At 48.4% G+C, this 16,107-nt stretch overlaps 1 protein-coding gene across 8 annotated transcripts in view; it reads right to left on the bottom strand.

Moving 5' to 3' along the window:
- The window catches only part of rptor (regulatory associated protein of MTOR, complex 1), a 120,652-nt gene that overhangs the window by 56,073 nt on the left and 48,472 nt on the right, over positions 1-16,107 (bottom strand). For all 8 annotated transcript variants that reach the window (XM_066704303.1, XM_066704301.1, XM_066704305.1 and 5 more), the window contains 2 exons: positions 11,581-11,756; positions 5,375-5,434 (listed from right to left, as the gene is read on the bottom strand). In XM_066704303.1, coding sequence (XP_066560400.1) covers positions 5,375-5,434; positions 11,581-11,756 — 236 coding nt within the window. The remainder of the gene's footprint in view (positions 1-5,374; positions 5,435-11,580; positions 11,757-16,107) is intronic.

A 16,107-nucleotide genomic window follows, 5' to 3' on the forward strand; every position in this document is an offset into this window, starting at 1 on the left:
CACGAGACACACAGAGAGAGAGAGAGAGAGAGACACACACAGTCACTCACGAGACACACAGAGAGAGACACACACACACACGCACACTCACCAAGACACACACACAGTCACTCACGAGACACACAGAGAGAGAGAGAGAGAGACACACACACACACAGTCACTCACGAGACACACAGAGAGAGACACACACACACACACACACTCACTCACGAGACACAGAGAGAGAGACACAGACACTCACAGAGACACACACACACTCAAGAGACAATCACAGAGAGAGACACACACACATTGACTCACCAAGACACACAGAGAGAAACACACAGACACTCTCCGAGACACACATACAGAGAGACACACACAGACACACACAAATGTAATCACAGAGACATATACAGTCAGACACACACACACACAAAGACACACAGACACATATAGAGTCACACACAAACACACATTCTTGGACACCGCACAACCCAGCCCAAAGAGGACCAGATCAGTCATTCAGAGCTTCCTGGACTTTCAAAGCACCGCTATAAGAAACTGAACCCACGCCTTATTGTTCAGTTTCCTGTCAACAGGAGAGCTTCAGGTGTGCAGTTTCTATAAACACTATTAACACACAACACTCTCGCCCCGGGAATGACGGCTCCGCTCTGGGTCTTTCGTACCCAGCATTTCATAAAGGCAGCAGAGAGAGAGAGAGAACGATATGTATATATATATATATATATGTGTTTATTACTATAAAACAATAACCACCACAACACAAGTTTAACAACAGAAAATGATGGATGGTTGTGGCTGCGAAGGATGGATAGTGTTGTTGTTTCCTTCCCTTTTCTCGTGCCCATCTTTTCTGTGGCACATTAAGATGAACAGTCAGACATAAGACACAATAAACTCGCCCGTATAAAAGTGACAGCAGCAGCATCGGGAGATCAATAAAATCTCAAGCCGCTGATTATGATGTGTTGATCGAGCTGCGGCTCATGTCACATTTTATTTTATGACAAGCAGCAGGGAGGCCGGCGTGCCGAGCGCAGGGGAGCAGGGACCGGAGACGACGGGGCGGCCGCAGAGACGGATGCAGCCGCCCTGAACAGATAAATGGTATTGCTTTTGACTGCGGGTCCGTGACGACAAGAGCCACGATCGATCACTGCCCTTTGCCTCGTAAAATTGTCTTCTCTTCACGATCACTCCCTGTGCGCAGGGCTGTAGAGAGCAGGGAGAGACACGACAGCACTCTCTCCGACACACACACCCTACACGCCGCAGGGATTTAGCCTCATCACCGTTTTAAATCCATCGAGAGCTTGACCAGGATGTAAGTGCAAGATAAACACTGACTGACTGATCCCTCTTTGTGTGTGTGTGTGTGTGTGTGTGTGTGTGGGCATGACAGCAAGGAAGTCACAATTGATCAATGTACACTCAAATATGTCAAAAGCTATGTCTTCCATGGACAACAAATGAGCGCAGATGCAGATATTATGGAAGAAATCATAAGATGAATACAAATGGGAAGAGACGGCACGCTAGCAAAAGGAAATCTACCCGTTCACCAGAAGAGAAGCGTACTTGATCGACACATACGTCCAGCGCTCACTTACACCTGTGAAACCTGGTCGCTTTACCAGAAATTGGGGACGCCACAAAGAGCTTGGATGTCCGCTTGGAATAACAAGAATAGATAGGAAAATAAATTAATCGATCCAAGAACAAATCAAAGCATGTGACATCGTTGACAGAGTGAAAATGTTAAAAAGGCGATAAGCCGGACAGGCCACATGAAGAACAGATCAAAGATGGAACCGGGGAAGCTATGGCCTGGATCCCAAGAGCAGGGAAGATGCCCACATAAAAAATGGGAATATGACATAATAAAATCTACAGGCATGGCATAGGAATGAGATCAAAGCGGGTGGAAACAACTTGGGGAGGCCTTCACCCAGCAGTGGATCGATACGGGCTAATGGTGATGGTGATAAATATACATAAAGAGAGAGAGAGGGAGGGAGGAAGAGATAAAAATAATAACGATAGGCCTGGAGTCGGGAGTGTTTTAAACTAGACTTTCCCACACACTACCAACTTCGCTGCCGAGACTCCCGGGGATGTGGAGAGAAATTAAAAGTGAAAAAATGATTCAATAATGGAAGACTGATAGTGCAGGCAAGGCAGCGCTCTGACAAGGCCACTGAGCTCCAACACCTCCTCGGCTGAGTAATGGCCCCCCGGTACTGGTTCACATTGCAGCCGTACCCAGGGCCACGAGGCGTCGGGCGGCTCCCCGGCGGACTCACTGCAGATACCGCGCATTACTCTGCCGGTTAATTGGCCGTTACACGACAGCCGATACAGACAAGCTAACCATGGCGTCAGTGAACCGGGCTTATTATTATAAAGAGAAAATATTAATCCAGCACTGATTTCGGCCGATGGGGAATAAGAGTAGTCTATGGCCCGGGTGTCTGGGCTCCTGACATGTCATTAAAGTCCCCATTAATATTTTAATTAATCCTGTGATCAGTGGCGAGCCTAATTAGCGCCCGAGTATTTCCATGGCAGCTGGGGCTCATGCCGAACGCAGAGGGGCCACTTCCTTATCGCAGCTGGAGATGCATTTCATCTTCGGTTAGTCGGAGGGATCTCGCCGGCCGGGTGTGAATGAGAAGGGTCCGCGGGGACGCGACGCAGAGCGTGGTTTAGAGTTCTATTAATATTGTAATTATATTTCATCGCAGCTTCTAATCCGGCCGTACCGCGTGGAGTGATCTCCGGTTCTGCATCCTAATGATGCACCGCCGCATTCTGGAGGACTCTCCGACTGGTTTACCGCACCGTCGGCAGAAACGGGAGGTGCACATGCTTGGAAAACGCCAGGATCAGCAACCTGGCATTAATTTTTCCCAATTTGTCCCTTAGATATTGTTTTTTTCCCCCAACACATATTTATTTTCTTTTCCTTGTGCATTATTCAGCTCTGTTCAGTGTGAGATCTAACCCAGGGTATAATTAGGCCTAAATTACTCAGTAGTGACTTATCACTCATATAATCAATGAATGACAGCCCGGCGCAGAATTTCAATACGACACAGAGAGGCCGTGAGAGTGGGAGAGGGGGAGAGAGAGGGGAGGAGAAAGGAAGAGAAAGAGGGGAGGGAGAGAAGGAGGAAGAGAAAGAGTGGATGGAGAGAGGAAGAGTAAGAGAGGGAGGGAGAGCGAGAGAAAAATAAATATGCTATCTTTGTGACAAACTCAGTGGGCTGAATTTAAACAAGCCAGAGGGACTCTGCATTTTAAAAAGCCAGAAGTACAAATAACAACAAAAAACACACTGTAAACAAGCCTGTGAAACCAGCTGCGCTTCACTAACTGAGCAATTATACACAAAGGGATTTCCTGCCCACCCCCCCTTCATCTCTGACACTGGACTCCCCCCACCTCCCTGATATGACTGCAGCATCACTAGCGCAAACCATGCAAAACCACACCAGCAGGGCGGAGAGGAATCTGCAGCCGGCTCTCTGCGTTCAGACTCCACTGAAGTGGCTTTGCGACTCTGTAATTGTGTTGACCGCTGTGTCAGCATGTGCGCGTGGTCCGGTGAGTCGGGCATCAGACTCACGGGGGGCTGCGGTCAGGGGTCTAAGCCAGACCTGCTAATTTCAGTGCCGCGCTGTGTCCCGCAGCACAGAATCCCAGCATCCACAGCCCGTGGTCGGCCAGTAGAGAAAACGTACGAGGGTGCGTGCGTCTCCCCTGCTTGTTTAGCTGCCTAATGTTGTAGCTGCTGATTTAGCAGGTGCAACAAAGTGTGCCAGTCTGTCATACATCATCTTAACGTGCTGCACCGGGCATGTCTCCCAGACGCCGTAAACACAGCAGAGCAGGAGGCAATGAAATCAAAACCGAGTGGAACAAAATGAAGACTAAGATGGTTTAAAGGAGACTCTAATCTAGAGTGCAGGGGCCCCAGTCTTTGGTTTCACACCGCTCAAGACTTTATGTTCACACTAGGACCCGGTGGAAACAATTGCGCTGGCGCAGAAGTAAAGCACGTGACCAACCCGTCTCCCTGGGTTTCATCACCACAGGGGTGGGGAGATGCTTGCTGGTACACAGCGTCTGTAAACTGGTCTTGTTTATTTAAAGAAAAGACAGAACTGTGTCACATCCTGGTGCCGTTTGATATTCATTAACTTTCTGCAAATTATGTTCATTCCCGAACAGCATCCTCATTGATGTTTTATGCAAATCGCTGAGCTAATTGACACAGTTATTACATTTCCTGATGAATCGCGGAGGCTGTGCAAACATTAGCGGCTGGCTGGCTGGGAGCATGGCGAACGCACAGCGCTAGATCATAAAGGACAAGGTGAGAACACAGAGCTCGGCTTTGTTCTGGGATCGTCTGTCACTTGCTAAGTAAACAGATCTTTTCTGGTGTTGTCTGGGTATCCTAAAGGCTTTCTGGAATAATAAAAACCCGGGTAACGCGATTCAGTTCTATGGAAGTACCCAAAAACAAATGTGTGGCCCACAGACCGCCCCTCTTGTGTGTTTATTATTATTATCATTATTATTATTATTATTTACTTAGCAGATACCCTTATCCAGGGCGATTTACAAAATATAAGCACAATTCAAAGTGCTTAACGTTTCCCATAGGGTCTCATAGGGCCGCTAGGTTAAGCCATGCAGGACGTTCACTGACACAATCTATGAACCGCAGCCATAGACGACAACAACAACATTTCAAGCTAGGCCCTTACCAATCTACATCCGATGCAGTTAACTGTAGAAGTCCAATCCCTGCTTATCAAAGTTGACTGTGGTCTCTATCGCTAACCCTAAGGGTGACCAGAAGGTCATTTTAAACGTAACTATTTAAATGCAAATTATCTATATTACTCAAAATAACACTCTCCAAACAATCTGAATGTACCCATCAGATCACTTAACCACAGTTAAACTATGATAAACGGTAAAACTGTCTTTTTGCTTCTGAGATTTCTCCCCCCAAGAGATGTTTTGTTAAAATAAGCCGATTTCCAGATATTTTAATTTCATCTAAACTGGCAGCTTCCTCCTCTGTACAGCCAGTGCAAAAAAAAAAAAAAAAAAAAACATTAATCATCCCAGCACATCCCTTGGGCTGCGACTTAAGTGAAACTACCTGAAAATGCTGCAGTTAAAAGTATTGGAGCAATACAAAAATAAGTAAATAAAAATCGAAGGACCTCGAGAATGTTCGATCGATATCCTAAATGTCGATAAAATAAAACGCAGAGAAAGCCTCAAAGTATACTGCAGTGCATCATGGGAATACACGGGTATCGACCCGACCAGCGCAGCACCACCTACTTCTCGATGAGGTCCAGCGTCACCCCGGGCACCAGCTTGGCACTCTTCTGCATACAGAACCTGCAGAGACAAGAGAGGGGAGAGAGTGTAAACTTGTGAGAGACAGGGACTGCGGGACTGATGCGCTACGGCTGGACCGAGGCAACCCGCCCGGCTGCGTGGACGGAGAGAGGATTGAAACAGGCCCATCAGGGCTGTGGTCTTTCCTGGGGGGTCAGAAGTACAGCTGAAATGGGAAACGGGATACAAATTCCACGGCCATGGTGTCGGAGCAGAAACAGCCTGGATGTGACACTTGGATTTTACTGTAGCTACCAAACCCAACAGTGAACCCCTCTCTCTGCTTCCCATCCCACAGATTGCTACCACCAGCACCGCCCCACACTGCCCTCTACAGGAGACCTCGACACAGGAATCTGTCCCTCTACACTGCCAGATCCAGATGTTCTCCACTCCACACCTTACGCTTGGCGCCGGGCGGCTTATTCATTTAACAGATGTGGTTGTGAATGTCAGTCACCTTGGAAAAAGGTGTCAGACAAATAAATTAAGGACGAATATTAATCTCGGCAGGGCTTTGAGGGGATAAGCGATGTCGGCAAATCCAGTTTCCACACGGATTTGTACCTCGGGTGACACGTGGCAGCGAATATAGTTCCTAATGGAAGAGACTGCACCCACGCTCTCAGAAATGTACAACGACTCTTCGACACGGCAGACTGGCTCGCCGGTGAACTGCTTGATTTGAAAAGAGTTCAAACTGAGGGCAACGGGAAGCGGCCTCCCAATCTCAACTCGGGAGGGGAGAGGGGAGAGGGAAGGAAGGCCGCTGGGGCAAAAAGCAGTACAGTGCCGCAGTAAAAAATATATAAATAATAAGACAGTCTGACCAAAGATCTTTACTCTCAGAGGTGACAGTGCTCTGAAATCACATTGGTGTCAGCAGTGGGATCGCCTTCTTGTATTTGTCCCGTTGTGTCCTTCCTCTCTGTAAGCCCCTTGCTTGAAAGTCCATTGACAAACACGCATAACACAATATGCATGCCGTTTGGTTATTTCATCCCTTCGACCTGCCATTACACTTTATCGAGTTAATCTTCCCGCCGCTATTCCAATCAGGGCCCCGTGCCTGATTTACAGGGGCGGAGTGGGAGGATGAGGAGGCGGCGGGGGGTCATCCGAGGAGCTAAATCGACACGCGAACACGGAAAGCACGGCCACAGACCCGTCTCAGAGGCTACAGAGAACAATCACTCGTTGGTGTTTAATGTAAACCACTGGCGCTTTCCACCCCTGTGCAGATTCCTCCCTTCTTGCACACGGGGGTAAGACAGAAATTTGGGGATTCGTTTCAAAAACGGATAATCCGTAGGTATTCTGCAGAGAATGCGTGCAAAAAGATGATTTGATGATTATATAAAGTTAATATTAAGTTTCACTGAGCTGATGAAATAGGAGTAAAAGTTAAATAAATAAAGGGATAAATAAATAAATAAAACGCCGGGTTTTTGTTTGTTGTTGGGAGCAGATCAAGTTAAAAAAAAAAAAAAAATCTATAATAAAAATTGGGTCTGCTTAACGATGTGGCGTGTGTTGAATCAGGCAAGGCTCCTCCGAGGGAAGGAGGTTAATTGCATTTTGATGACAGCGTTCCAGCTTTCTGGTGACATTTTGGGCTGTTTCTGGAGAGGGTGCCAGTAAAGGTGCTGTCAAAAGACAAACACAAACACTCGAACAAACAAATTCTTCTGCAGATTTTCTTTTTCCCCACCACACATCTCTGCCGTGTACTCTGAGAGAGAGAGAGAGAGAGAGAGAGAAAGAAAGAGAGAAAGAGAGAGAACGCTGCAGGCTGTTCACGTGCTCTCGTTTTTAGCAAATCTCCTCCAGGCAGATTGCATTTCACCGTGTGCAACAAGCAGTCAGAGAGCAAACTCCCACCCCAGTGCCCGGGACCCCGTCTTCACACACACACACTCTCTCACTCTCTCTCCCCCTCCCTCTCCACATCCCCTGAAGCAGATCAGTTCAGCCACTGCTCCCAAAATACCAGTACTCGCTTCAGGGCAATGAATATGAATGAGGCCGGGGAGACAGACAGAGAACAAGTACAATAAAATAAAATAAAACTCCAGAGAGGAATTCACAATGAGCTTCACACGTCAGCGGAGGGCTTGAAGAGGTCCCGGCTTCCCGAGTATCCAGGTCAGCGCGCAGCTAGATTGCACAGGTCGTCAGTTCCCGGAGGCTCAGGGTGCAGCTGCGGCCCTGCGGAATACAGGGCAGATTCTACACGACGCCGTTCCTTACTCTGGAATGACCCCCAAGAACACGGCAATATAGAGTGAACCGAGGGATGGGAATTGGGGGAAAGATGGAGACACGGGGTGAAGCGAGATGATTTGAGAGTTGGTGACTTAAAACAACAACAACAACAACAACAACAACAAAAACAACTCAATCAAGATGCCGAGACTCGATTCTCGGCACACGGGCGAGACTTTGTAACACTGGAAGAACAGTGAGAGAGAAAGAGAGTGAGCAGCGGGGAGAGAAGGCAAGATAAAGAGAAAGAGAGATCATCTCTTAAGCTTTGGCAAACAAGAACAAGTAATGCAGACACATCTTCCCATATCAACTGTGTCTTTGCGGCTCTTCAGCGAAGCAGGCAGGTGAACAGACCCTGCTCTCGTCTGTAACTCAGAGAGGATGTCCACTTCCTCAAAACGTGTCGCCTGACTGAGGACTAAAACAACCAAATGAGCGCAATAAGAGAAACCGAAGCTGGTCCAAGTGCCATGTGGGCCGGACCTGGATTACTACTGCATTAACCCAGTGCTCTCTTGAAATGACAGAAAGGAACGATGGGCCGGGATGAATGGAGAGCCGGGGATGGGGAGGGATGGGGGTCTGAAGGTACGCAGTGGTGGGAGAAGACAATGTCAATGTGTTCTCCCAACACATAAAGCCTGTAGGAGCTTTCCGTGCACTCGTGTTATTATTATTATTATTATTATTATTATTATTATTATTATGACAGGCATTTAAAAAATTATTTTCCCTCCGTAATCCCCCCAACATTTGCACCCAAACAATAATCCCACTAATATCCCGAGAGCCGACTCGGGGTGGAGCCCGTGACCTCCCTGTCATACTGACCCAGAACTGTCATCAGCTTCTGCAAACAGGACCTGCCGCTCACAATGAGAGAGAGAGGGAGGGAGGGAGGGAGAGGGCAGGAGGGAGAGAGGGAGAAGGAGAAGGAGGGAGAGACATGCATCAACACGCATCTTTCGGTCCAGTGGCCGAGTCTCACAACTCAAACACAAGATGGTTCTGTTCAGCTTCATGCTTTTATTTGTCCACATTCGTATTTCTTTTAATTTATCAGTTAGTCATGAATTGATTTAATTCACTATTTTATAATTCTACTACACTTCGTTTTTTTTTTCTTCTTGCTGATTCAGTGAGGGGGTCTTGAAAGGATGCAAGATGGGCGGGTTGGCTTGAAAGTCCCAGTGGTAACCGGAGGGAATTAATTATAAAATAAGAAAAAGTAACTAACATCATCCATTCTGCACTCTCTTGGCCGGCCCCCTCCGCAGTCTCTGACGCACTGAATTGTAACGCACTAACAGTCCTCCGAATCAATGTGCAGGACCCCCGAGGAGGCACGAGTGAGAGAGAGAGAGAGAGAGAGCTGCCCTCGCCTAGGCCCGTTCCTCTGCCTGCGAGTTCGAGCACCACCGTGCCGGAGTGTGGGCCGAAGTCACGAATGGGCTTTGCATACTGACTGCTGAACAAACACAAAACTGTACCACACACAACCCAGCGGGGGGGTGGGGTAGTCACTTTTATACAGAGCAGATGGATGAGGAGGGGGGGAGGTTAGATGTGTTTTTAACTCTGTTTGCGTGGAATAATAAAAGAATCGCACATCAAAGAGCACCGAGACGGAGAGAGAGGGAAACCGCAGCATCAGCATAAATATGGGCATCTCCTTGAGAAGATACTGCAGGGAAACCACTCTCTCGCTCCCCAGAGTGGAGGAGAGGAGCACACATTTACACAGCAAATATTCTCTCTCTCTATCACACACACCTCCTCCTCTAATACAGATACAGCCATCACACGAAAATCTCCCCCTGCCACCCAGTAGCACAGGCAGCTCAGTCATCACAATTCACAACATGCATCTCACGTCTACATATTCAACACACGCACACGCACACGCACATGCACACTGTAAGTCACTCACTATTTACACTGTCTTTTTTCATTTGCCTTTTTGGATATTGCTCTGCTGTTTCAAAAAAGCACCAGTGGGGTAATGGATGCAAAAGTGGTTTTAATTTTGTACAAGCACAGAGCCATGCTGCTCACAGACGTGTTCTCTCAGTTTCCTGTCGGGGGGGAGGGGAGGGGAGGAAGAAACCCGAATTTAAAAAAAAATCAGAAACAGAAATCCCCCCCGCGGAAGAGACGAGAGAGAGACAGAGAGAGAGGACGATTTAACAAGCTTTTGCAATCAGAGGCAGTGGCGCGAGAAGGACATACATTTTTTAAGGGTGGAGTGAGAGTACCAGGTACCCTAACCGCCCCCAGTCTCCACACTTCACAAGAAAGAAACGGACAAGGAAGTGCAGCCCCGTGGATGCGAGTCGCCCACGCAGCGAGAATCGGGTCAGAACCGCCCTTCCCGGCAGTGTGGGGGGATTCCCTTCGCCACGGCCCTCCATCAGCGACGATTTTCTGCTTCGGCGCTCCTCCAATCCCTCCCCGCCTCCTCCCCATCTTTGCGCATTCCCTTCATTTCAAGTTTGGAGACTTGGTAAAGCCATTAAGACTCGCTGAGACTCCCTCTCTCTCTCCTACTCCCTCCCCCTCCCTCTCTCTCTCGATCTGGATCCAATTAAGAAGTGCAGGAACACACGGGTCTTCCGCGGCACAGAAATCACACAGGAATGACAGGGAGGAATCGGTTTATCAGAGGGGGAAATGAAAACCCTCTAAACTTCTGATTTAACAGCTGGCGGAGGTGAGGAGCTGCGGATCATTTTGAGACAGTGCACATTATGATGATTATATTTCTTAGCAGACATCCTCATCCTGGGTGACTTACAATTGATACACTGTAGCACATTATTTTTACACACAATTACACATTCTTACAGCTGGGTTTGCACTGGAGCAATGTTTTTTCTTTGCTAAATAAACACCAGGTCTAATTGGGTTGAAGAAAGCAGCTCAGGTTGAACTAACAGGAGTTCTGTCCAGGACCGGGTCACAATGAGAACAAAGACAATCGAAAGCTCATACCGCACACTTAATAAGAGTCTCGTGTTATCGACCTGTATTACGGCATCTCCAGCGATGAGAGATCCTCAATATTCCCCCCCACCACACACACACAGCATCACCACACTTCAAAGGCAGGAAAAAAAAAAAAAACCTCATCAGCATCAGGTGAAAAACAATTATAAAATGAAAGGGGGATTTTTCACAGCGGGAGCTTAGCATCTCCTCCAGGCCAAGGCTCCCGGGGGGGGGGGGGGGGGGGGGGAATATAAAGCCGACAGGTCTGGTGTCTTTGGACGTAATCCCTGGACCGGCAGCCCACACCCCTGCCTTCGGCCTTTACCTCCGCCCCCGGCCTCACAAACACACAGCTGGACGGACTTGACTACGATGACATGACATTTGGAAATCAGTGGTTCAGTTATTACAGAGAGTGAGTGATCTGTGTGTGCGTGTCTGTGTGCATGTGCGTCTGTCTCTGTCTACAAGTCCTGGAAGAAGACAATTCAGGCCACAGCGATTCCCATTTGCAAACAGTAGCATTAATCTGAAAAATCAAATCTGGCTGATTGGATTGATTCCCCGAATGATAAAGCCTTAATCTTGTTGCAAATTGGAAATGATTTCTGCGGCCCGGATCACGGTGTCATCTCTGCGCTGGGGGTCCCGGGGGTCCCGGGGGTCCCGGGTGCAGGAGGGGAAAGCGGGGCGCTGGGTCCCTGCCATACAGCAGCACCGTGTCAAAACCGTGTTTCACCGCAGTGTGTTGGTTTGTAGATTATGCTGCATTCAGTCACACTTGTCTAAAACACTTAACTTGCATGTGATGTGAGGACTGCGTGACATGGTAAACATGCTCAAGCTGATTACATTCATTATAATAACGATGATTCTACTTGGGGTCTCACCAGCGCAAGGCGATCTTGATGGGCGTGGTCAGGCAGGAGGTGAAGAGGTCGGCGGGGAGGTCAGGGTTCATGGGCAGCAGCTCACTGGCCTCACAGGCTGCCAGCTGGATACAGTTCTTCATGGAGGGCGGGAGCGGCATCTGGGCCAGTGGGTGGTTTGGGTTGATAGCAGCGACCTGGAGTGAAGAGTGAGAGTGTGAAACAGAAAGAGAGAGAGAGAGAGAGACTGAGATTTAAAACCCCTTTATTTTGCACAAGACAAAATAAAAAAAATATATAAAGAGTTAAAAAAGGAAAAATCCACCACTATCCTAGTCGAGACAAGAACTTTAAAAATACATTGTGCATCATCAACACCCACACTGGATAGCCTATTAGTACGGGATTTTAAAATGGCTAGCTTAGCTGGACCCAGGAGAAAGTTGACCAGAGCGCAACGATGGCGATCCGTGTATGAATAGTGAACGCTAAAACTCAACAGCTCTTCACTAAAAATCACCCCGAGAGACCTCAGTAGGCTAAAAAAAAAAATCTGGAGTCGCAGACAGGCGGTTTGTGGCCAGAATACTGCACAGGACTCGCCACTGCAGGTCTCCTGAGCGCTTGGGCAGGGGCAGCTTACACAGCACCCTCCAGGACTGCAGCACAGCCTCGCCCAGGCCCACCCAGCCCCAGGCGAGTCCTCCACTTGGTGTCGGATGTCAATCAACCCTTGCCCCCCCCATCACGGGGCAGGTACAGGACAGCCAGCTTTAGCCAATGGTTTCCACTCCAGAAGAACTTAACCAGAGTCTTCTGCACTGACTCCAGCAGTCCTGGGGGAGGATCCAGACACTCTAGTCTGTGCCAAAGCATGGACGCCACCAGGTTATTAATCACCAGGACCCTCCCCCTGAAAGATAGGCACTTTAACAGCCACTGTCATCTCTACAGCCTCCCCAAGACCTTCTCCAACACCCCCTCCCAGTTCTGTTGCATGTAAGCCTCCATGCCCAAATACACCCTCAGCACCTTCAGCCCCACTCTGTTCCACTCCAGCGCCTGCGGTAGAATGGGAGGCACCTTCCCCTGCCAGCTGCCAACAAGGAACGCTCCCCTCTTGGCCCAATTCACCCGCGCTGAGGAAGCTCTCTCAAAAGCCTGTAGACAGGACTCCAGCACAGTCACGTCCCAGTCATGAGTAACAAAGACATTCAGGTCACCTGCATACGCTAAGAGACAGACAGGTGGGGCCGAGGGGAGGCCAGGGACAGCCAGGCCCAGCAGCCGCTCCCTCAGCTGGTGCAGCAGCGATGGAGAGAGAGTAGAGCATCCTGGACAGAGAGCAGCCCTGTCTGATCCCTCTCTGTACTGGGAAAGGCTGGCTCAGACCGAGGTCAAGCGACACCAGTCCAAACTCGAGATTAAAAGCATCAGAAACAGTAAAAAAAAATCTCTAAGTAAAAACAAAAGATCAAAAATGGAGCGCCCTGGCACACAGTATGTTTGATCGCTCTGCACCACGGTGCTCACACACTCTCTCAATCAGCCGGTACAATGGTACAATGAAAATCCCCACCCATCAGAATAAATACAAATACGCAGGTGCACACTGTTCTAACACAGCTTGTCAAAGAATAAAATATGGTCCCTACCCATATTGGGAGTGTAAATATTAATTAAAACAAGAAAAACATTTAATTTAATTACAAGTTTTAAAAGCTGCCCTTGCACCACCTCCTCCACAGACACAATCTCTGCACCCAGCCCCGGAGAGAATAAAACAGCCACCCCATTACTGACACTAAAACCATGACTTAAAAACACCCTCCCCTTCCACTCAGACAGCCAACAAGATACATTACTGCTGTCAGAATGAGTTTCTTGCAGAAAAACTAAGTTAGCCTTCTTTGAGTCCAGAAACCTAAATAACTGTGCCCTCTTGCTGACCTCCCTAGAGCCGTTTACATTTAAAGAGCATAAAGTACACATGGGGAAAAATAAAAAAATAAACCAAGAAGATAAAAACACCCAAGAGCACAAGCTAAAAACCCCGACTAACATTTAACAAACCTTTTTTTTGGCAATCAGTTTCCGAGCACCGCTCACCAACTTTTATAACCAACACCTCTTCTGCCTATCAAACTCAACTACGTTGATTTTCGCAACACCACATTTGCCGAGACCAGCAACAGCTTTAAATCGGGAGAAAAGAAGGATAAATTAACTCCCTTCCTACATTTTGTGTCATCCATAAACTTATTAAACAGGTCCAGGGAATAAAGCTTTTTCACGCAGGGCTGACTGCCTGCGATGTCGGAGCCCAACATGCCACGTTTGCCTTCATTGTCTTTTTCCTCCCTGTAACCACTGTGAAGCCCCCCTCTGGAGTAACAGGGAATCAGACACAGAGGTCACCGTGGGTACAGAAGGCAACTCCACCGCAAGAACCCTCTTCAGGCCCTGGGGATCAGGTACAGGTGTGTCTGTCACCCCCACCGCCCGTGCCTCCAGACCCCCTCCAGAACCCCAACCGCCCCCCTGCCCACAGCAGCATCACCGTCTTCCCTGGGCACTGATTGCAGTTTAGGACATGCACTTTTCACATGGCCTACTTCACCACAAAGAAAACATTTCATTGTATCGGAAGATGCAAAAATCACACACTCCTTAACCTCCACAACTAACCCCAGGCCACACTTCAGTCCAGCTCTGGATTATGAGGCAGCACAGACACCTGTTTACGAAAGGAAAAAACATGCCGCATGTCAGGGTTCTTACAGCCCAAAGAAGTCATCCTAATGGGGAACATTATTTTTCCATACCTGGCTAACTCACGCTCTAAGACAGCATCTGGGACAAAAGGGGGAACATTAGATCAAATCTAAACTGTAACTAAGAAAGGTAATTAATAAATAAAGACTATAAAGTCCTTTGTAACTTCAAAAGTTTCATACAATTAGCAAAAAGTCTACAGTTGTGGTTGTGGAGTTTTTAGAGCGAAGCAGCTCTGCTGGCAAACATCATTTGGTAAAAACAGAGAATAAATACATAAATAAATAAATAAATAAACAAGTGGAATTAAATAAATAAAGAGGGGCACTAATTTGACAGTAACGGGCTCTTCAGAGCACAGCACTAAGCAGGGCTGGTATTCTTAGAAGCTCATTTATTGCTCACAGCATATTAAATATTTATCAGAGACTCTGTGAGGAGAAGAGCCCAGCTGGGCCGGGACTGCACTCACACACATGGGCAGCCGTCCCTGCAGTACACACACACACACACACACACACACACACACACATGACATCCAAGCCAAGTACACCATTACACCAAGTATTTTATTTTATTTCCTAATTGCAGGCTCTCATGTTCAGGGCACAGATGAAGCAGAAGAGTAACTCCACATGTGTGTTTGTGCGCAGGGTAACAAGCGCGGGCTCGGCAGCGCCCGGCCGCTTGGCTCAGTAGGCGGCGTCCGCCCACTGGTGCTGCTCAACGTGGCCCAACTTCTACTTAACGAAGCTTCAGAGCCTCGCACTGCTCGATCCGTCTCTGCGAAGCGGCAGAGAGGCCATGGTGCTCATTGTGCCGTGTGTGTGCCAGGCAGCCAACCGCGAAACGCACTAACTGCACACTTAAGAGCCGAGGAGAGCCGTTCATCTGCAGCCACGATGCAAACGAGGGAAATATACTTTATAAACAAACAAAGGCTCAGTAATAATGTGGGCCCGCAGCTTGCGATTGGCGCTGCGGCAAATTAAAATCGGTTGTGACAATTACGTGATACGTGAGTGAGGGAGTAAGTGAGTGTGATTGTATGTGTAAGTGTGAGTGTGATTGTGTGTGTGAGTAAGTGTGAGTGAGTGTAATTGTGTGAGTGAGTGCGTCTGTGTGTGTAAATAAGTGTGATTGTGTGAGTGAGAGAGAGAGAGAGAGAGAGAGTGAGTGAGGATGTGAGAAAGTGTTTGAGAGGTAACCGTAAGTGTCAGCAGTTAGACTTTCCTCCTCTCTCTCTCTCTCTCTCTCTTTCCCTCAGTTTCAGAAATTAGACGTGTTCTGTTCCATCTATTATTCAACGCCACGGCACTCCGCTGCAGAGAAAATGACAGAAAGAGCAACACAGACATCGTATGCCTGCGATCAGACGAGGCAGGCGGGGCGCAGGGAGACGGAGACTTAGAGGTGACTGTGAAGTCGCTTCCGACAAGGAGTGGGGGGGATCTGTGAAGTGGAACCGTGTCGCTCCACGCCAGCGCAGGGAAGTGAGGGGATGCAAATGAGCACGAGGGAACGAGGTTAAGTGCATAACGAAAGCGCTCCGGTCTACCTCGCTGGCCCCCATCCAGGGTTCAATAAGCTCAAGTGGAAGAGTAATTTAATCTCTCGCTCCACTCTTCCGCCTGCCTGCCCACTTCACGCTCGGCTGGGGGAGGCTCTTGTCGCGCTGGGATAACGAGACCGTATCCGTGCTGTGGCGAGATGCTGCCGGCCGTCTTTAAGCCGACTTGGCGGGACCGATGCGACGGCGCTGAGGTTTAAAAT

This window comes from Amia ocellicauda, chromosome 5 (genome assembly GCF_036373705.1).
Source record: "Amia ocellicauda isolate fAmiCal2 chromosome 5, fAmiCal2.hap1, whole genome shotgun sequence".
NCBI lineage: Eukaryota > Metazoa > Chordata > Actinopteri > Amiiformes > Amiidae > Amia > Amia ocellicauda.